This window comes from Mytilus californianus, unplaced genomic scaffold, assembly GCF_021869535.1.
Source record: "Mytilus californianus isolate M0D057914Y unplaced genomic scaffold, xbMytCali1.0.p SCAF_2, whole genome shotgun sequence".
Lineage (NCBI taxonomy): Eukaryota > Metazoa > Mollusca > Bivalvia > Mytilida > Mytilidae > Mytilus > Mytilus californianus.
The window spans coordinates 22,123,884-22,147,965 of record NW_026262668.1 but is presented as its reverse complement, the minus strand read 5'-3'; the positions used below and the strand labels follow the sequence as shown (position 1 = coordinate 22,147,965).

The window sequence follows — 24,082 nt, the reverse complement described above, 5'->3', positions numbered from 1 at the left end:
CCTCTTGGCTAGTGCTCCATACCAGCCCTTATCATGGTTCCGATTCATTGACGATATTGATTTCAAATGGACAGATTCACAAGAACATCTTAATGAATTTCTAGGACACTGTAACTCTTTCCACTATTCAATAAAATTTACATATGAATCATCTATGGAGAAAATAAACTTCCTCGACACTACGAGTTACATCAAGAACGGAACCATTATAACGGACCTTCATACCAAACAAACGGACAAACATCCATTCCTTTCTCCTAAAAGTTGCCATCCTAAACACTGCTCCCGTGGCATCCCATTCAGCCAGGCATTGCGAATCAAGAGAATATGCTCTACTGAAAATACGCAAAATGCTAGACTTGGACAACTACGTAAACATCTAGTTGTTCGAGGATACAATAACCACATCATTGATAGCGCTTTCGAAAGAGCAAACAAAACCAGTCGCCAAGAACTTCTAGAGTACACAGATAAGAATAAAGCAGCTAACAGAACACCCCTTGTACTCACTTACCATCCTGATTTTAAAAATGTGTCTTCCATTGTTCAGAAGCATTGGAAAATTATAGAAAATGATTCAAATCTTAAAAAAGTATTTTCCTCACCACCAGTCATGGCCTTCAGAAGACCTAAAAACATCAGTGACAAATTAGTGACATCTGTATTAGCAAAGCAGCCTACTCCATCTCCCGGTTGCTACAAACAATGTGGTCGAAGGAACTGCTTGTGTTGTAAAGCTGCCAATACAAGCAGTTCTTTCATCAGCTCCGTTACTAAACAAAATTATACCATCTACTCAAATTCCAACTGTAAAACGGAGAACTCAATTTATATATTAACATGTGACACATGTGGCATTCAGTATGTGGGAGAAACAATGGACAAATTTAATATTCGGCTCAATAACCATCGTTCATGGTACAAAACCAACAAAAACTGTCCTCTCACAAGACATCTTCGTTCAACGAAACATTCTTTTGATAATGTTACCTTCCAAATCATAGAAGTCAACACCGAGTGGGACACCACGGCGAGAAGGAGAAGAGAAAATTTTTGGATCCACCAACTCCACACTTTAGAACCTGATGGTCTTAACGAAAAAGATGAGAAAAGATACAGGAAAGATAAAGAATAATTTAGTACACAATATCGTCCTTTTTATCCTGTAATATTGGCCAATGGACGTTGCTAACTTCAACTACCAATTTTGTAAAAATCTTGAACTTCATCCAAATTATGTATTATTTTCAAGGCAGCTAAATTCAAGTGCAACATATACATTGAGCTGCAAAAGTTTCTTATCATCTACATCCGATTTCACCTGGATAGATGCACGCTTGATAAAGCTAGTTAGTCTAGCGAAATATTGCGTTTATTTTCATCATTTTGTAAATATTTTAAACATTCTTATATTTACATACTAAATAGTGTGTTAAAATTACATTGTTAGGCAATCTATATATATATATATATATATATATATATATATATATACAAGTCTAAATTGAAAACAACGTTCAAACCTATGATTGCGTTGGATAAAAACCGCAATTTTTATACGTGTGCATGCAAAACAAATTTCTTGGTAGAGGGGTCTAAATACAGCACAAACAACAATTAACAAAAGACCAAATGAGTGAAAAATTATATTTTAACAAAACGCATTTGACTAGCAGGTCGAACAACTGATGTTCTTAAACCCTGCTGACTGCCAGTGGCGATTGCCAAATAAACGGATCACAAGATGTAACAAAATGGATCTTATTATTAATTTACTACCAAACAGAAAATAATAAATTTGCGGAAAAGATGGTAAACCGCAAACATGAGATGCAAAAATTTGTACACCATATCCGGATTATATACAAGTCTAAATTGAAAACAACGTTCAAACCTATGATTGCGTTGGATAAAAAACGGAATTTTTATACGTGTGCATGCAAAATAAATTTATTGGAAGAGGGGTCTAAATACAGCACAAACAACATTTTCCAAAGGACCAAAAAAGTGAAAAAGTATATTTTAACAAAACGCATTTGACTCGCAGGTCAAACAACGGATGTTCTTAAACCCTGCTGACTGCCATTGGCGATTGCCAAATAAACGGATCACCAAATGTAACAAAATGGATCTTAACTATTAATTTAGTACCAAACAGAAAACAATAAACTTGAGGAAAAGATAGTTTACCGCAAACAAAAGGTGCAAAAATTAGTACACCATATCCGGATTTCGACAATTAATGTCTCTTCAGTGATAAATATATATATATATATATATATATATAGAAGTCTATAAAAAGGACCGACCAGCAAATTTGATATGTACCGGATCGTCTAAAATAGACGATACTGCGCAGATAAGGAAAAAATTATATAAGTCTGAAGATTTACACAACGGTACTATTATAAGATGGTAATATACGAAGATGATGTTAAAAAATTCATGTTGACATGAGTCATTGACAATCATACCACATCTTCTTATTTATATTAACTGTATCTGTTGTATCCTTTATCCCAAGTTCGATGGGATAGATGCGTTCAACATGGTCACCAATTTTTTTTAATTATTTAGTGCTTTACAGCGGAAAGTAAAGTTAAAGGATACTGCTTAAATTACTTCTTATCTTTCTTCCTAAGAAGTTACTGTTTGAAATCAGCCTCATATGAATAAAGGAACAAGTCGGCAAGAATAGGGGCCCAGTTGGTTCCCAAGGGAATGCCGATTGTTTGTTGAAAAACACGTCCTCCAAACGTAATAAATATGTTGTCAAACAAGAATTCAAGCATCTTGATAATGTCAGTTTCAGAGAATTATTTGTTTGAATCAGAGTATTTTTTTACAAAGTAGAATTTATCCCTCCACAAGACAATATACTTGTATCTACGTTGGCCATTCTCTTTTATGAAACAAAACAGGACCAACTCTTTCAACTTGTCTTTTAGTTTGGAATTTTGACATATACTAATGGTATTAGTATTGGATTCGACCAGAAACTTCTAAATTATTGGTAATTATAGTTATGTGGAAAACAAAAGGGCCTGGAATGGTGTAAATTTTTAAACAACACTATTGTCAGTTATTAGTTATATATGAAGTTTAATTAATTGATTTGTCGTTGTTACGTCATCCCGGCTAGCAAATTGGACCCCGTTATTTTAGTAGTATAGACGTTTTGTGGACCCTCTTAGAAATCTAACTGTTGTGAAAAACTCAACAAAGAGCACTATATCTCAAATTTGAGAAAGTCACAGTGATTTTCTTTTTTTTCAACCAACTTCAAATATTTTATTGAACTTATAGTTGTAAACAATGCCCCTCATTTATGTTCCGTGATAGTTGTATTTCTGCGAGCACATATCTATACACATTTGTTGACATTTAAACGATCAAAGACAATCCCGAGACAGTCTCTTTGATTTTCAATCGCTACGTGATTTACTTGTGATCGCACAATAGCAAAGTTCGTGATCATGATGATGTTTTCTTGAGATTCTCACACTTGGATGTTTACGGTATTTGTCAAAACACTCTGTTTGCTCATGTTATTCTAAAACATGAAATGTTTGTGATGCTTAATCTTGAAATGTTCACTTATTTCTTTGATTAAAAAAATCCGGAATGTCATGTGTTTTGCCCACGAATCACATTATTTATTTGTTGAAATGTTATCGGTGTTTGTCTGGTATTCCCACACTCAGAATTTTCCCGATTAATGATTGCGATTCTTACACTTGGGATTTTTGCCCTTTATTCTTGGTTTTTGATGTTTGTCTGAAACTGACACACTCTGGGGGTTCCTTATGTTTGCCTTCGATTCACATACTCTGGATATTCACATATTATGTTTACTATTCACACACTCGGTTCATATCAAGAGAAATCCGAAACCACAACAATATAACATATATTTCATTTCAGTGTTGAGTATTATTATATTTTTGCACTGTTCTTGGTCTTTAATTGTTCAAAATATATGTGATAAACGACCCTTCTTCAAAATAAAGATGTTTTCTAATCAAATTTCCAGGAGGTTCACATCATGAAAACATGTTATTACGTAGGAATCACCTCATATTTCGAGTTGTTTCAATAGATATGTGTAAGGAAACAATGACATTGATGAGGATTTCTTCGGGTTTGTTTATTTGATATTGTGCAATATCACCGAGCTCTATCTTGGCTGGCAAAGAAGTAAACATTTGTAAAAAACATAATTAGCAATTCTGACTTCGATGATTTTCAGAAGTAGATGTCTGCGTTTATAGGGACTAAATGGTTGTAAATAATATAATAGATTGAAGCTTCAACTTTTGTTATATCACTGAAAAAGACAATATGTGAATATGGTTCCATGCTCAAATGTGTTCTGCTTTAGCATGTTGAGTCTTAAGAAAACTGCATATACACTATGTCAGCTTTTTGTTAGACGTACTTGCTCGGTATTATAAAATTGAAATTGCTTTTCTATTTTCTTCGTTATTCGGCTTTTTTGACATGTTTCTGTCGGTTTCTATTCTACACTAATGAATTGTGATTGACTCTTACGTATCTTCCGCCTCATTTTTTTTAACAATCATAATCATTATAGATAAATTCATACTATATGAAGGAGATGTCATTCGCAGAAGACTTTTAGTTTTGGTTAGGTATGTTCTTCAAATTCATGCTATCTAATAAACTCTATAACATGTGAAGCCATCTTTCAGCAGTAAAAAATATTAGTGTTTGTTCAGATTTAAGAACGATAAACGTTATTAGAATGTCAGAGTACTATTTTACATGACGATTCACAAGCTGCAAAAACGTGCTGTTTGATTTATTTTAAATGTGTCATTTGCTTTTCCATCCTTAATAATGCTTGCCTTATAACTAAGAGGTAGTTGGAATAAACAAAACGTTGTTTGCATATTATTTAGACGAAAGGATAATGTACCCTAATAACTGGTTTGTAGTCGGGTGAGGGGTATTAGATTCAGAATTTTCTATGTCAATGTCTGTTAAAAATTTTCAATTTGCTAGATTAATCTTGGAGAAAGAATACGCAGAAGCATGGAAGTCAACTGTCCAACCACCGGATATATTGTTTACCGTATTGTACTTTGAAGTAAACATCACAACTACTGAAAAAAAACAATATTTGCTACTATTGTATAAAAACCATGGGGACAATGGATTTAAAAAGCTACAATGAATGAAGCGAAACAATAACGTCTTCTTTCATTCGCACACTTTGCCGCACGGTATAACAAAACAATTTCAATTTTTCTTCAATTGTATGATTTTCAATTATGACTTTGAAGTTCAACACTTTCACCACCTGTGTCAGTATTAGGACTACTTTGGCCTGACCTTTGAACATTTATTAATGTAGTGTGTTCCCTTTCTGGAGACTGAAATGGAGCGTTTCCTGCATTTCGGCGTCTTCTGAAACAAATGCAGAACATTTTCAGACTTACCAGAAACTTTTATTAAAATTTACTTAGACAGACATGAGAAAATGAATCATGATATTTGCATAATCAATATTATTGTTTGGCACTGTAACAGGAACAAAATGACTTCTTCATCATTTTCAGTGGTTTTATTTGGTTTTTTTTGTCATTTGCGTTATTGTTATTGCATTTACAAATAAGTGTCTTTGAACTAGCTTTCATTAATTGCGAGTTCTCTCAGATCTGTACCTTGTGTCTTTTGTGTTTTTGTTAGTTTTTTGCGCTTTGTATCGATCTGATGAATTAAGACCTTTTCATCTGATATGTATGGTTCGTTCTTGTGTTGTACTGTTACACCACTGCCCCAGGTTAGGAGAGGGTTTGGCACCCCAGCAAATATGTTTAAACCCGCCATATTCTGAATGTGTCTGTCTTTTGTCAGGTGCCGTATGTCATATTTGTTTTTCGTGTATTATTTTGTACATAAATCATGCCAGAGGTTTTCTCGTTTGAATTATTGCAGTATTACATTTGTTATTTTGTGGCCTTTTATAGCCTACTACTCGGATTAAATTTTCCTCATTATTGAAGGCTATATGGTGATCCACGGTTGTTAAATTCATTTAGTCCCTGGTGGAGAGTTGTGTCATTGGCAATCATGCGAAATTTTCTTATTTGTATATTGGTGGTATTCATCATTAATAAGATGTGTCTTATCTTTGTAAAGACCGAGGTTATGAGTTTCCTTTGTATTAAATACATTACATTTAGAGGTATATTCATTCTTTTTAATAAAAAAACATATTACTAGTAAACTTTACGTCTTATATAATATTACTTCAATTATTTTATGAATGCTTATTTCGGTTAGAATACGCCTCTAATAAAAAAAAATTACTGCTTCGTGTATTGGTCAGAGTACCAATTCTCGTTTTAGCTAATAACTCAAAAGATACCAATCATCCCGTAACTATCAAAGTACTTATTACTGACAATTAAGGCAAAATTCGTTAACCAAAGTTCTCATTCGGACGTAAAAAATCAAGTTACGAAATATCAAACTTGGACAATAGCATGGACTTCAAGAGTAATGAGACTGGAATCTTCGACAGGGTATGACGTGTAAGACAAAACCTCGTATTGAATGTCACTTCTTATCATTTACCAGGTGATACCTCAGATGAAATTTCACCCTGCTAACTATTTACAAAAAACTTATTACCTCTTACAAAATATATCTCATCAATTATTGGTAGAATGCTAATTCTTGTTGTGTACCTCTAAAAGACACCACTCCACCAATTATTGACAGAATAACTACCGCCCCTATCCAAATATCACTTCTCAAATTATATTAGGAATAATAATAACATCTTCTCTAATTTTTGTGCTATTTTCACATTTCTTGATCGGTTTGAGAAAAATATTTCTCCTCACTAGTGAAATGTTTGTTCTCGACAAATGATTGGTCGACATTTAATTATGACGTCAAATGTTCTTGGTTTCTTCTGAATTTTCTATTGTGTCGTCATAAAAAAAAGCGACCATGCAAATCTTTGAAAAGGAAGGATACTAATCATTAGAGAAACAGATTCCATCACTATAACTCGTGTATTACGATTTTTCCCCACTCTCGAAAGTTAAATTTTACTTATTTAAAAAGCTCGGCAAGCCTCGCACTTTAAATAAGAAAATTTAACTGTCTCGAGTGGAGAAATATCGTAACACACTTGTTGCAGTGGTGAAATCTATATTTATCAGATACCCATCTTTAATTATTGTCAGTAATCAAGTTACTGTTAGAACGAACCTCTTATAAATCTTACCTGCTTTTATTGTTGTCAGAAAGCACGTAGCTGTTAATACTTACCTATAATAAACTATCATTCCTCAAATCTTCGTGAGAAAGCAAAAAGCCTCAGAAAAAAAGTTGCAATTAGCAAATTATTAAAAAGATACTTCTTACTGTTTAAAGTAAGCTTTTATAAATTATTTTACCCCAAATAAATATGAGAATAAAAATTGTATGCTATAAAATATTACTGATGCAATTATTGTAAGAATTATCAATACTGTAAAAATTACATATTTGTACAATACTTAAAACCAATCTACCAATTATTTTTAGAATACTAATTAATTTCAGAACTAACCTCTTTTACAAGATCTTTCTTCCTATTGTTGGCAGAATGCTAATTACTGTCAGAACTAACCTCTTATAAAATATCACTTTTCCCATTATTGAGAGAATAATAATTAATATAGAACTAACCTGACACAAATTATCACTCCTACAATTATTGCGAGAATAATAATGACTGCCGCCACAACTACTGGGATAATTATCGAAACGCTTACTGAAAAAGTAAAAATGTCAAGTATAGTTATTAACTTTCATAAAAAGGTATGTCTAAAGACCATATTATAACTTTAAACAATTTTATGTATAATCTCTTGCACAAAAGCTTCAAAGAAAACTAATATATTGAGCAACGCGAACCCGACCAGCACGGGGGGTAACTCTTACAAAAATCTTATTTTGTGAATAATTATACTGTATCTCTTGTTATATATCTATATATATATATATATATAGGCATACACGTTTAAATATCTGACAACTTATTGGCAGAAATTCTCCATTGGATTACACGTGGTTATACAGGGCTTACACCATAATATATATATATATATATATATATAATTTGTCTCAAATTTAGCAAATTGTTGTTCTTTCTTCAGCGGGATTCGAACCCTTGCTTCTATGACATTGTGGCAACACCGCCTGCACCGTGTTCTAGCGCCCTAGACCGCTCGACCACCTAGGCTATATAAAAATATAGCTTTTGCTGGCCGAGTAATGCCTTTCCTCGTCGGCTTTATCTAGTGCTGTGACACAGTACATGATGTATAGTGGCAAGTAGATGGTGTACCTTTCAGAGCAGCTATTTTGTCTGTCGGAAAAGAGGATAATGTTACTTTCCATACCGCCACATCAAATTTTAGTTCTATTATACACGTCTTAACATGTGACAACTTTATGACAGACATCCCCATTGATTAACATGTGGTTTTACAGGGCTAACACCATAATATATATATAAGTCGTCTCAAATTTAGCCCAACAATGATAGATCTTCAAATTTGCGTTAGCACATTTTTGTTCTTCCCTCCGCGGGATTCGATCCCTTGCTTCTGTGACATCGTGGCAACACTGCCTGCATATATTATGGTATTTTCAATTTTTCTAAAAATACAGCTGTCAAGTAAAGAGTTGCTTAGCATCAAATACATTAACATAAGATGTATCTAGTTTCCTGTACATTGCTGGTTCCTGTTTGACTAGATTATAATTGGTTTTGATACTGGTATGCTGTACCAAATAGTCGTATTTGATGTGCGTCAAGTTTTAAAAAAAATATTTGGAATTACTTAGTACTGCTTGTTTCACTATTAAACTTCAAATCGAAAGTTTTCTTAATGTCCTAATAACACACGGACTCAACAGTCTTTTGATGTCTTTCACTTTTGTCTTCAAAACATTTCTTCCTGTACTCTCCAGAATACTTGGATAAAATACCAATCTTAGCATGTTAGTATTGAAAAATTCTATCTAAACTCTCAACAACGTGCCAAGCAAAACGAAATATCTAAAGAACAAGGAAAAGCTAACACGTCAAAAAAGGCAAATACCCAGAAGCAATTAAAAACTATCATCCAAAAAAGGCTGACATTACAATAGCTAAGAGACGAATACAATAGCTAAGAAACGAATGCAAAATGAAATTAAAAACCAATTGTTCAGTGAACAATTTCAGGTCTTTCCATCCTAAAACATAAAAATTTGGATAAAAAAAAATATGTCTAGTGTTATAAGATAGCTTATATCACATTGCGTTTCGAAATGTACAATATTTAAGGCACATTCCGTATAAATTAGGGGGATAAAAAGTCACTTCCGGTAAAATTAAAGTCATCCCGATGTCAAATAATAGATTATTTCACACTGATTGCAAAAATATATAGTTGTAGGTACTTTTTAATGAAATCAGTGAAGATAATGGCTATATCCGGTTAATAATACGTCATTTTCTGCTGACTTTTTTAAGTTCATATGTCTACCAACCAAATGCAAAAGACCCCATGGTTTTTCATGTATAGATATGAATTAATAGCAAAGATCGAATTCTAGCAAACCAAATTTACCTTTGACCTTGAGGTCAAAAAGCAAGGACATCAATATATAGTTTTGAGTAATATCACAATACAGACAATTTTAAACATTAGAGGGTAGAAAACTCTAATTAATTGGCAAGAGAAAGAGGCGAAAGATACCAAAGGGACATTCAAACTCATAAGTCGAAAATAAACTGACTACGCCATGGCAAAAAAGAAAAAGATAAACAGACAAACAATAGTACACAAAACACAACATAGAAAATTAAAGACTGAGCATCACGAACCCACTAAAACTGGGGGTGATCTCAGGTTCTTCGGAAAGGTAAGTAGATCCTGCTCCACATGTGGCACCCGTAGTGTTGCTCGTGTTAGTACATACCCGGTAATAAATCTAGTTGGTAGGTCACATTCGGGTACAGAGGAACGGGTTTGTAGTTAGGACATTTTGAACATATCCGCTATCATCTGTGAAATGAGTATTCCATAACGGTCAACCAACTCGTGATGGCGTCCGTAAAATTAACGAAGGGATGATTTCAACTTCATCACTTGGAACTCTTGGTTTAATAGCTTCCTTGCGAGCAGCAACCCTCTATCAAAGAAATCATGATAGGAAGTACAAGCCCTGGAATATCGTATCAACTGGGAGATATATACTCCGTATGCAGGCGCTGATGGAATGTTGCTACATAGAAATTGAAAGTTCACAATTAGGAAGCTGAAATCATCTCTTTTGTCGTAAAGTAAACGCACCCCTTTAATCAAAATATATATGTTATAACATGTTCCAATAAACAATTTATTAAAGACATTGTGTCGATATCTTAATCGGTTTCTGAGGAGAAGTGATAATTAGCCAAAAAAAAAATCACAATTCAGTATTTGGGGAGATAACTCTTACAAGTAAAATTGTTTGGTTTAACAGTGTCAGTTTCAAAACAATATAAACCCTTCATTATAGTATACCCAATATATATGCGACATCTAGCGAAAAAAAATAATTCTCGCAAGAATTTACACTGGCGGAAACAAACAAAAAATAATCAGAACAAAATCAAAAGGTCTTTCCATGGAAAAGTGAAAAGACCCAATAACTCTAAACCTACCGCAGGATTGAATGTTGAAATGTCTGTGAATATAAAAACAACGATTTGAATGGATATATGGTATAGCATATCATTTCCTTCGAATTTAAGCATGAAAGCTATTTTTTCCGGATTAAATTAATTTTATCATTTACCGGTGTCAGGGATCAATGTAGCCATGGTAACACTATCATTGGCTGTTGTTTTCGGAATTTTAACATCTGTGGAAAAAATAGTTGATATCTGATACGTAACTCCTGGTGAGGCTGGAGATAATTTGGTAGTTGTCATCTTTGTCGAACTATTTTTTGCTGGTGGTATTAAAATTCCTATTTGAAAATAAAGATGTGAAAGATATTTAAAATTTAGTACTTTTAGTTATGATTTCGTATCGTTGCAAAAATGCAGTTATTCCCAGAAGGTATTGTCCTTTTGATTTTTACCATGCTATTAAGACAGATGTTATAAAGAGGGGACCATTTTAAATTTCTACAGAATCAAAAAAGCGTTTAAATGAGAAAAATAATTTTCGAAGAGTTTACTGTGACTTGATTTTAGGTGCTGTCCCTTAGCAAAAAATATTGTTCCACCAGATTGTAAAATTGACAACACAATTGAGACATTTAAATTGTCTAACATTCGGCTTTGGGCGTTCCTGATGAAGGTAAATCTGGAAACGCGTTTTGGAGCAGGTAATTTATAAAGTTGTATTCATTAATTTTTGTTATTGTGAGAGTTAAGTCTACCTTTTATGGTACCTGTTCTGTTTATTTGTTTCACCTGATCCAACAGCATGCTTTTTTTCCTGACGTTTTTCTTCGTCTAGGGTTATTCCATCATAAAATTGGAAGGAACAAAAAAAATCTGCTTTTCCATTGTTTTAATTCCTTTATAGAGATAATTAATCTAACTTTGACCAAGAAATTCAGTGAAAGATTTTTATAACTGCATGTTTACATGTGTGGACATGACAAGTGTTTTTAAATAACACACAAACCTTTACATTTTAACCCTTATGTGTTGTATTGTCTAGTTGTCAGCGAAACACTAAATAGCTATTCAGTTGGTTTCAGTTTCAGTTTTTATTTGATAAAATTCAGTTTGATATTTCATATTTTGCATATATCTCTGCACCATTTTCGTTTTGGAGAACTATTGACAGTGTTTGAAATCTGTTGAAATTATTGTGTAAAAGAATTTAATGCATCAAGGAGGAAACAATTCATTCAAATGTTTATGTGACATGAAAATTTAAAATGATAAATTTTGGATTATACTGTGCAGTGTTTTTCTTTTGAAATCTATTAGGACGTTTGTACACAAAGATACTGTTTCACTCAAGAGATTTTAATTTATATTAGATGGCAACAAAAAATTAAAAATGGAATGCATGAAGGAGATATGCCTTTGAATGCGATATTGGAAATAATCATATAACAAACTGGGTTTAAATATAATAAGACGTTGCACCTGTTTATTTTGGGAAATATATATCATGGAAAATGAAATAGATGGTGAATACTGTTGATTTAGTAAAATCTAGTGATATAGTGAAACATATAAGACTTAGTACTTTTTTTTGGAATAATTCATAAAATTAGGAAAACATTTAATGATGTCAAATATATCGGAAGAAGAATACTGGAATGAGATTTCAAATAAATATGTAAACAAAAAAAAGATAAAACAGTTCATTCATACATTTGACTATTATTCTGATATTTCACAAGTGCATGGGCACTCTGTACTAGGTTCATGCTAGTAGGTTTTGAACAAAAAACTAAATGAAGGAATGCACACGTTTGTTCTGGTATGTTAACACATTTGTTTATCCTGGAAAATTATTGAATAATTATTATTTCCACATCGGTCAAAGAAAAAAGTTTTTGAGTTATCTCCCACTAGAGAAAAATTTTAGAGACAAAAGATCTTTTCAACAATGTAAAAGAAATCCAGGCATTCATAGTATTTGGCTATGAAAACAATAACAAAATGCAGTCAAGACAAACAAAACAAATGCAGACGTAAAATTCAATAGACTGCAATAAAATGAAACATTTGTACATTCTACTTCAGGTTTGCTCACTCCTAAAAATATGAAATTACAAATTAATAAAAATCTCTCTTTTTCATTTTCAATGCAGTGTTTCTTTGGCAAAGAATGCTTCGAGGAATACATTATTTAAATTCAAAAGACTGCAAATATAATTGTATTTCCATGACTTGTGTAAGGAAACCTAATGAACCACATAATGAAATCAAATCAAAAACAAATTATAATTTTAAAACGAAAATTTTTAAAACTAGAAATATATTTGATATGGCATAAGTTTTCATCTTGTGAAGATATTCTTACATCAGTCATCCTTACTTATTTAAAATGTATCCATGCAATACTAGTGTTAATTAAAGAACATAAAACCTGAAGCCCTTATACCACTTGAGTAAGTTTTGAAACATCTATCTCAGTAACACTGCATCAGAACACTGACAATTGCACAAGTAAAGTGATTGGACATCATCAATGTAGACTCGTTTCAATGGTTTTACACTAGTTATGTTTGGGGCCCTTTATAGCTTGCTGTTCGGTGTGAGCCAAGGCTCCGTGTTAAAGACCGTACTTTGACCTATAATGGTTTACTTTTACAAATTGTGATTTGGATGGAGAGTTGTCTCATTGGCACCCATACCACATCTTATTATATCTATCTTGCATGAGAGATTATTCATTCACCAACTCTTGAAATACCAACTGTTCAATTTAAATGTCTCGATTGTATTGTCAATTTTACAATCTGGTTGAACAATAGGTATAGGGAAAGAATAGCACCTATATTCAAGTCATAGTTAAACAAGTTTTTAAATCCTTAATTTGTATATAGACTCTTTTGCTTTATTTTTGCTTTTAAGCTTTTGAGACTGTTTTTTTTTTCTATTTTTGCGATTGCACTTTTTGAGATTGTATATTGTTTAAACGTGGAATTAACGGTAGGTAACCGATGTTCCGATTTCGTAAATTTATTAAGAACATATTCTTTGATAAAACAAAATCAATACTGAACAGTCATTTTGCTCTAAACAGCTCTTTGAAGACTGAGCAATACGTTATCAAGTCTTTCATTTTTTCGACTAATTTACTGCGGTAAATTCAGTTCTGTTCAGACAATTCGCTTGCAGTCAATTAAGATTTTGTCATGATATGTTCAGACTGTTCATCAGTTGTTATTTACCTAAACACATCAAAATTATACTGTCTGAAAAGCTACTGAACATTGCTGAATTTGAAGCAAGTGAACTGTCTGAACAGTTCGGAATTTACCACAGTGTATATGCGTCGGAAAAATAGACTGAAAGACTGTACATGACTAAATAATTCATTGTCAATACTTTTCAGATGATGTAAAGATCAAATGACCGTTACGACTTAAATTGAACTACTAGTAATCGAGATAAACAATATATGGAATCGGATAATATCCAAATGGAACCAGACTGAGCGTGTCGCCAGTAACATTATCTACTGCTGTGCATGTCACCTGCGAGAAGAAGCCATGAATAGGCTATATGAAACAATCGTTGCGTCCATAACGCGTTTCTCGATTAATATTTAGTAATAACGCTCAATACTAAACATTTGAAAGCAAAGAATGTGTACATACTTGATTACTCGACATGATAGAGGAGCTTTATCACAAACAGAGATCGATACAAAAATCAATAGATAAATCCAAATGATATAAGATTTGAGTTGGGACATTTATTTTTTATTTTTTGTAATCAACTGGAAATTTATTAAACGAAATTTTACAAATTATTTTAATACATAAAGGCTAATGACTGAGACCATGATAGCAGCGGTATCGACCAAGACTTTGAAAATAAAAATAATATGATTATGTGATGCGCCCTAATGAAAATGAAAAGAACATTTTATGTTTTGTATGCGTCCAAAGCGCTTTACCTTCATGGTAAATATTTAAAAGCCAAGGATATAGAGGTACTGAAACTTTGCAGAAAATTATTTAATACACCATATGATTTATCAACTGTTAAGACAAATTTACATCAACCATTAGGAATGCGTGAAAGATTTAAGAGTCACTCTATCATCAAAATGAAATAGTTCTTTCACTTGCTACCTTTCTGTTTATCAAGGTCCCGATCGTTAACTATAGCCTCAAAACCCGAAAGTTAATTAGCAGCCATTGTTTTTATCAGCACTCACCCAATGAATCATAATTGGCGGACATAGTTTAGAATATATGCATAAATTGATTTAACATTTTCTTGAACATTTTAATCACCAGAAATCCGGTTCATATGAATTTGAATAACTGTTATTAGGTGAAAAGTCTTGAAAAAACTATCATTTGTCGGATTATAGAAGCCAAATGCAATGCACTCTTGATGAGCAACCGATAATTAAAATAATATATTATCCCGTAAAGAAATTCTGACAAAATATCTGTCACTGCTTGACGAGCAACGAATATGTTAAATATGCTTTTGAATGAATTTTGCCTTTTCTGTAATTTTCTTTTAAAGTTATAGTGATCAACATTTTTAATGATTGTAACCTTTCTGTGGCAATTTATCTAAGTAAATGAATGGCTACTGTAACATAAAAAAAAAGTTCAGTCCAGGCTAATTGAAGTTGGATAAGGCTTCTAACATGTGAACGTATTGTTATATCCCTGGCTTTCATAAATTCAGGTTTGAGCGTTCTTGATCAAGGCAAATCCAGAAAAGTGCTTGGTTTCACGAAATGTTTAAAGAGTTATTTTCATCTCCAATGTTAAATACAATGCTCTACTGATGGTGATGAAATCTACTGAACATTTGCATACTTGCATAACTCAATCAGATAAAGAAGATAAACTTTTTAAAAAGCATAACTCAACCCTCCCTTGCTGGCCACTGCATTGAACATCCGATCATCACAAATAACTGTATTTGAAATTGTCTTAAAGCTAAGCAATCAAAGCCGGTGAAAAACGAAAGATAAAATGTTTACCTGGCCATGTATCTGTTGGGGCATGTTTGGTTCGACAAAGCGTATACAACTCCATAGAACAGTTAAAAAGTTCGATTGAATACACCTTTCTCTGTCGGATCAAAGCTGCACATCTTGTTGGGAATAATGGTAATGCTACAATAATAAACATTCAATGAACTAAGTTCTCAAATCTTTTAAAGAAGAATTCAAGATACCATTTCATGTGGACGTTCTAAACTAACTAATAGCATATTTTCGATGTCTGATATATCAATTTACCTATTGTGTTCTAATACCTATTTTGACATTTTGACTGAATGTGGATTTTTTGGAGGAAGATGCATTTATTGAAGAATATACACTTACCCTCTCAACGAAGCTGAACGAGGAATTTAATGTGATGTTATATGAAAATATTGACCTGTCTGTCTCATAAATATGACATAAATCGCGTGTCTTAAGTTATGTCTTACGGCAGTTGTTCTTTAGGGAACTATCTCATATTTAACCTATATTGATATGCATTTGTTGCATTCAATATTTTGTATATTAAGATTAAATGATTTTTCGTAGATTTGATACCAAGTAGAAACGGTTCAGACGATTATAAATTGCCTCAAATGTATGTCCATCTCTAAATGTATTGTAATTGTAACCGGACTAAAAACATTCCATAATACACTGCAAAAGAACAGAAATATTGGACAACGCCAACCCAACCAAAAAAACAGGGGTGAAATCAGGTGCTGTGGTAGAGTAAACGTTCCTGCGGCAAAAGTGACATCTGATATGTTTCGCATTACAAACAATGCATATAACCACCCAACGTGTAAACAATTGTTTGATCCAGCGTGGAATCGCAATGTCTTCTATATTTGAAGTAGGTTTTGATAACGCATGTTCATTTTAACTCATTATTTAGGCCGTGTATAACTGATTTTAATTTTCAACACATTTTTAAATAATCATAGATACGAGAACTAAAACTCTGTACGCCAGACGCGCGTTTCGTCTACAAAAGACTCATTATGGAAGCTCGAATCAAAGAACTCAAAAAGGCCAAATTACGTACGAAGATGAAGACCATTGAGGACCCAAAATTCCGAAAGGTTTTACCAAATACAGCTATTGTAAGCTATTCCTAGGGTAAAAACATCCTTATTGTTTCGAAAAATTTAACGTTTTGTAAACAATTATTGTGTAGTTATTACCATATCAATAATAATTCATGTCAACACAGAAGTGCTAATTACTGGGCTTGATGAAACTTCCAAAAGCAGGGGGATCGATATAGTAGTTGTTATAACGCATCTTTGAGGCTGACGGAATCGGTTGTATAGCTTAATAAAAAAGTTATAAAACCAAGTTTAACCCAAACATTTTCTTTTGAAGATGATTGTACCAAGTCAGGAAAATGACAGTTGTTTTTCGCTTGTTCCGTTGGCTGATAACGTTTGATTTTGTTGGGGTTTTTTTTATGGGCCTCTCCTTTTTAATTTAGTTTGGAGTTCGGTCTTTTGTTATATTTTTTAAATAGGAAAAATAGAAAATTTTAATTTGAAAACCAATATGAAAACCTATATACCAAAAGACTACAATCCACATAATCATTTATAAAGGTGTATGCCAGAGAAAAATTTCAGCTTTGCGAACGTTTTAAGCTTCATGTTTGGGAAGCCAATAATGTTAATTGATTATGAATATTAAACCGAAGGAATACATTTACAGTTCTAAGGCAGTTGTAGTCTAAATTCAGTAATAAGACGTTTTTCATAATCTGAAAACATAAAACTCCATTTGATAATTTCAATAAGACCGAAGTACTTCTTCCTGAGTAAATGATTTTACAGATCTAATAAGAAAATATTAGTTCAAAGTTGATTTTGCTTATTCAGATATAACATTAATGGCGACAATTGTATTGCGTCTAATGCCCATTTCGACAATAATGTTTCTTCAGGGATGCTCAAGGCCAAAATATTTTAAAGTCAAAACCCAAACAAAAACGTCGAAAAGCTGATAAACAACACAGGATCAAAAGTAAAGCCAAACTCAGACAAGGTATTTTCGAAATTTTATGACAGCAAATTTTCCTAGAATAATAATCGTATTTTCATGCTAATACAGACAATTTTTATATTTCAATTCTCGTTCAACATGTTGTCATTTACAATCAAGCAACTTACGTGTGTTTATGTCAAAATAATTATAATGTAACCTTTGTAACCAATATTGCTTCTGTGTTGCAGAGGAAAATTCCCATTTATTTATCAACCTTGAAGAAATGTTCATACAAAATTTCTGTGCGTCATACCATGACATTTCATTCCGTTCTGAAATAACATAAATAGTAAGATCAAGGTTTGTTTTAATTGATGTTTGAGAATTACTTTTGATGTTTGTTGTTGGTCAGTCTTATATTTTCGAAGCAGTGTTTCGTAGACTATTGTTTATTTTTTTTCATCGTTTTTCGTTTTTTGAAGTCATGGTGCTGTCAGTTTCTCTTCGATGATTTTTTAATGTTCATTAAATATCTTCGGCCTCTTTTGTATTATCGAAATTGCAGGATTAATTTCTTTTCCAAACGTGTTTTGTGAAAATTAAAACATTGAACTCAGAATGTATACAAAAAATATATATGAAAATAAAACTCTATAAATTTGCTGTGTCCGAATCCATTTTATTGGATTATCTTCGTCAAGAATGTAACCATTGATTATACGTCAGAAAAACTCATAAGATGTAACATTGCAATTGCCTTCATTTATGAACTCTAATCGAGCTGTTTAAAGTAAAACCACTCAGGTGAGAAAAACAGCTCACCTGTGTACTATATAAACATGCGTGTCACTTTAATACTCGCTTTCAATTTAAGCTCGCAGTCGAGATGTTTGGTAAGAATAAATGTCGAAAACAATTATGGCTCAAACTCAATTTAACTCTCCCAGTTCTAGAGGGAAACATACTCCTTCCCGAGGTTTGATGGAAGATTTAGACTTCGTGTCTGATATTCAATCTCAAGATGAAGTTGACTTGTGTGACGATGGTCAGTTTAGTGACCTTAGTGACATTGAACATGCCAATGAAGGCGATGTTTCTAGTGCCGATAAGGGCAATACTAATATGGGCAATTCAAGTGCAAACAAAGACCAACAAAATGCCAATAAGGGCAAAAAAGGTGCCAATAAGGGCAAAAAAGTGCCAATAAAGGCAAAGTAAGTGCCATTAAGGGCAAAACTTGTGCACAATCCGACGATGGGGCGACAGGGTTGGATTGTGAAAGTGACGAGAGAACCACACGTAACTGGTTGCCGGATAAAAGTTATCCAGTAGAATCATCTTCTTCCGGTAAGAGAAAACATGTGGAAGAGAATGCAGATTCTGGTGATGAATCTGAACAGGAGACCGAGAATTCCTTCTCGGATAGTGGGGAAAGTTCAGATGACGATAAACGTTTTGATCCGTCTGATATTTTGAAGAAGGGTATCAAGATACCGGCTAAAATTACTAAGTACATTGAAAAAATGCCAACCAGGGCATTACAAAGAATGTGAGGTTATAGGTCACAAAGAACTGTAACATTCCGACAAGTAAGAGTCTCGCTTCTAAAGAATTGGATAGATATATGAAAAAACTATTTCGTAAAAAGTTCAATCAACCCCTTAATGCTAAGAAAGAACGTTCTATAATTAACTCTGAAAACAGAAAATTAGATGCTTCTGGTCCCTTAGCAATTTTATGAACAGAAGCAGAGAAAGCTAAGAGACGTGATCATGGTTTAAACCCAGTAGATGTCATTGATATTGTTCAGAGAGCATTAATTTTGATTGAAAATGCTCACTACGTGTATTTTATCTGATCGTCGTAGGTCTATGCTTGGTAGAGTATTACCAGAATGTTTAGGTTTATTAGCTGATAATGATGGCAAAAAAGCTCTGTTAAAAAGTTCTCATGTACAATTTGGCTGCAAATTCAGGAAGTTGCTCACTGAAGAAAGCAAGGACAACAGGGAATTGTTTAGTTTACTTCAGACGGTACGTCGTTCTAAAAATAAATCTAGATTTGGTAATCGTAACTTAAGTGGTGGTGGTCATGGAAATGGTGGCCGTGGCAATAACCAGTATTTTCGGCTCGAGTCCCCAAACAACCAGAACCAGCAGTTTGGGTGCCGAGGCAGGGGCAGAGGCAGATGTCAGTCAAGATCCACACCAGGTATCCCAAGGAAGGGATTCAATACAAAGAATTAGGCATACAGCAGGTAAATGTTCAAGAATTAAGTTTTCTACCTGTGACAACAGACCGTTTTGCTCACTTACCTGTTGGGGGGAGAACAAAATTGTTTGTCCAGAACTGGAATTGTTTGACATCAGATCCTTGGGTCTAAGAAACAGTTCAGGGTCTAAAACTAGAATTCTGTCAAATACCGCCAAAACAAATTCAGTGTTCCAAACTCTTCTTCGACAAAGAGAAAACGGCATTGATAAATCAAGAAATTGTATCTTTGTTAGACAAAAAAGCAATAAGTCAGATATCCCAAAGTCAGGAGTATTTTCTTGGTCAAGAAAAAAGGGGGAGGACACCGCCCTGTAATAAATTTAAAACAATTGAACAATTATTTGGTTTACAATCATTTCAAAATGGAAGGGATTCATTCAGTAACAGATTTAATCCAAAAACCAGAGTGGATGATCAAAATAGATCTGACGGACGCGTATTTGACCGTCCCAGTGTTAAAACAACATCAAAAATATCTCCAGTTCCAATGGCAGGGAAAGACCTTTCAATTTCAGGTACTTCCCTTTGGAATTTCAGTCGCCCTACTAGTATTCACAAAATTGATGAAAGTCCAAGCAAGTTTTCTAAGACGACTAGGTATTCGTCTAGCGGTTTACTTGGACGATATCTTAATAATGAACCAATCAAAAGTGAAATGTCAGTTAGAAGCACAACTAATATTAAAGCTTCTCAAAAGTTTAGGATTTCTAATAAACAGAAAGAAATCAGTTTTTGTCCCATCTCAACAAATGCTTTTTCTTGGATTCCTAGTGAACTCGATAGATGTGAGTCCATCTCTTCCAACCCCAAAAATACAAAAAATACAAAAATTGTGTAAGGAAGTAAAAGATTTAGAAAAAATAACAGTAAAAAAAACTATCAGAATTAATAGGGAATCTGACGGCTTCAATTCAAGCAATTTTACAGCTCCACTTCATTACAGACATTTACAGGAAGAAAAAAATCAAGAGCTGAATCAGACTTTCAGTTACAATTCCGAACTGGTCCTGTCTCAAAAAGCGCAAAACGAATTAGAATGGTGGATACACCAGTTAATTCATTGGAATTGAAGGTCTCTAATTTCTATCCAACCATCTGTAATAATCCAAACAGATGCAAGCAATTTGGAATGGGGAGCAGTAATGAACAAAGTATTCATAGAGGGTCCTTGGTTACAATCAGAAACACATTTCCATATAAACGCCCTGGAGTTAATAGCAGTAACTCATGCAGTCAAATCTTTTTTAAAAGACAGACACAATTTACAGGTGTTGATACAGACAGACAACATAACAGCAATGACTTATATCAACAAAATCGGGGGGACTGTGTCCAAAGTTTGCAACAAACTCGCCCTAGAGCTTTGGACATGGTATCTCCAGAAAAACATAGTGCTAAAAGCAGATTTCATCCTAGTTTGAGAGAATCTGATTGCAGATTGGGAGTCCAGACATCATTTAGACTCCAGCAATTGGAAACTTCATTCATAGGTTTTCAATTCTTTAATGAGGCAGACAATGGTCTGCAACATAGATCTTTTTGCAGATCGGTCCAACAATCAACTTCAAACATACATAAGCTGGCTTCCCGATCCAGGAGCATTAGCGTTCAATGCTCTCCCGCATCCTTGGACAAGTTTCAAAGATTATGCCTTCCCCCCTTTCTGCATGATAGCTCAATGTCTGAAGAAAATCAAAGCAGAGAAAACAACTGTAGTTCTGGTAACTCCTGCTTGGATGGCACAGCCATGGTACGCAATATTACTGGAAATGTCAATTCAACACCCAATTCTGTTGCCAACATTTCCACGTCTACTACAGTCTCATCAAGGAGAACCTCACCCAATGATTCAAAACAAATCACTTCAACTAGTCGGGTGGCTTGTCTCAGGAGACCATATCAAACACTGTCAATATCAGAGGAGGTTAAAAAACTTTTGCTCAGCTCCTGGGGGAAGGGAACTCAGAAATCTTACAACTCGGCCTGGAATAAGTGGGTTAACTGGTGTGTGGAACGGGAAGTTGATCCCTTTTCAGCACCTCTAACTGCTGTTTAAGATTTTTTAGCATGGATGTTCCAAAAGGGGTTTCAGTACAGAACAATTAATGTTCATAGGTCTGCTTTATCCTCTATTCTTCCTCATATTGATGGTCAACCAGTGGGACAGACACAATTAGTAAAAAAATTAATGAGGGGCATTTTACGGGAAAATCCACCTTCACCGAAATATCAAGAAATGTGGGATATTGATATTGTTTTGAGGTTTCTCATTTCTCAGTCTGTTAACTCAGATTTGGACCTTAAAACATTAACCAAAAGATTAGCAATTCTTTTAGCAATAGCTGATCCGAAAAGATCTTCTGAAATTGCTAGACTTGATATACGATTTATGCAAATAAACAATGAAGGGGCTAAGTTTCAGCTCCCAGGTATATAAAAAACTCAATCTGACTGTAATTCAAAAGAAATATTTTATCCTAAATTTGAGGACAATTCTAAATTATGTGTGGTTGATTGCTTGCTTGCTTATTTAAATCGTTCTGCAGATTTTAGATTGAAGGATAAGTCTAAGCCAAATCCATTACTTAGAACTTTAGTTAAACCACAAAAAGGAGCATCATCTAATACTGTAGCTAATTGGATAAAAGATATTATAAAGTTAGCTGGTATTGATACAGCTAAGTTTAAGGCTCATTAAACTAGAGGGTCATCAACTAGTAAGGCAAAATGTCAAGGAGTTTCTATAACAGAGATTTTAAAATTAGCTGATTGGTCCAATGCTTTAACTTTTGAAAAATTCTATTTCAGACCATCGTTGGAGGATAGTGATCAGTTTTCCAGGAAAGTTTTGAGTTTACCTTCAGGTATGTTAGTAATTATGATTAACGCTTTGAACGTGCAATGTTATATCTTATGAATTTTTCTGACGTATAATTGTAGATTTCATGAGGACGCGAAGCGTCCGATATGAAATAAGATTATACGAAGAAAATGATTAAGATATAACATTGCAATTTCCCTCCCACACAATACCCAAAGATTATATTTCTTAGGGTCAGTGCAAAGAGGCAATGAACAAGAGACTGGTTATATTCAAACTTTATATATACATAAGAAAAAAAAATCAAACAAAAAATCAAGACCTAAAATGTTTGTTTTTTGTCTAATGAGTATCATGTTGATTAGTAAGTTGATAAAATTCTAAAGCAATGAAAACATAACAATTGAAATAATATTTATTAAGAAGAACAGGCTTATTATCATTTAACTTTATTCTTTCAGATCGACCATCCTTGGAGTCCTTACAGCCAGAAAGGTGATGATGTGATGACTTGCTTTTGAACTTTAGCTTTATCGTTTCATTCCTGAGATACCGTGAACACTGTTTAATTTCTTGTTAGCAGACAATTTTAAAGATTTCAAAGAGAGACATGTTAAGTTTTGGAATCAGTCAAGATTTGTGAAATATTTGAAATATTATATTATAAATATCTTGTTGACCAATTAAATGGTGAAATAATATTCTTTTTATTAATCATATATAAAACGAAAGGAAATGTATACCAGCACTGGCAACAGAATGATTACATTACATTTTTCAATATCCATAGTTTACAGTTTTCGTTGGTTATTATTGTTTTTTTTTGGGACATGTATGTTGACTAGTATAAACAGGATTCTTATACTAAGAAGTTCTGTCTCGCAAATGAAAGCGAGTATTGAAGTGACACGCATGTTTATATAGTACACAGGTGAGCTGTTTTTCTCACCTGAGTGGTTTTACTTTAAACAGCTCGATTAGAGTTCATAAATGAAGGCAATTGCAATGTTATATCTTATTTTTCTTCGTATAATCTATATTTCATATCGGACGCTTCGCGTCCTCATGAAATCTACAATTATACGTAATTTTCTAAAAGCAAAATTATGTTTTAATATTGTCGCCTGTGGGTGTATACAATGAACACTTTTATCGAAGAACATGACGCACGTAACTTAAATTAAGGCGACAGTGGTTTACTGATGTTACAATCTCGTAAAATGATCAGCAAGGTACAAATCAAAGTAACAAACACTTACAACTAAGTGAATCGCCTGAACCCCAAAAG

The 24,082-nt window shown here is 33.4% G+C and overlaps 1 protein-coding gene across 2 annotated transcripts in view; it reads right to left on the bottom strand.

The window, feature by feature from the left end:
- Positions 1-5,206: 5,206 nt before the first annotated feature.
- LOC127729486 (uncharacterized) overlaps positions 5,207-24,082 on the bottom strand; it is a 44,163-nt gene continuing 25,287 nt past the window's right edge. The window contains exons 6-10 of one of the 2 annotated variants that reach the window (XM_052237323.1): positions 17,885-18,031; positions 15,717-15,851; positions 10,858-11,031; positions 7,711-7,795; positions 5,207-5,430 (exon numbers count right to left, since the gene is read on the bottom strand). In XM_052237323.1, coding sequence (XP_052093283.1) covers positions 5,289-5,430; positions 7,711-7,795; positions 10,858-11,031; positions 15,717-15,851; positions 17,885-18,031 — 683 coding nt within the window. In that variant the 3' untranslated portion in view covers positions 5,207-5,288. The remainder of the gene's footprint in view (positions 5,431-7,710; positions 7,796-10,857; positions 11,032-15,716; positions 15,852-17,884; positions 18,032-24,082) is intronic. The other variant, XM_052237324.1, reaches the window with a different exon arrangement.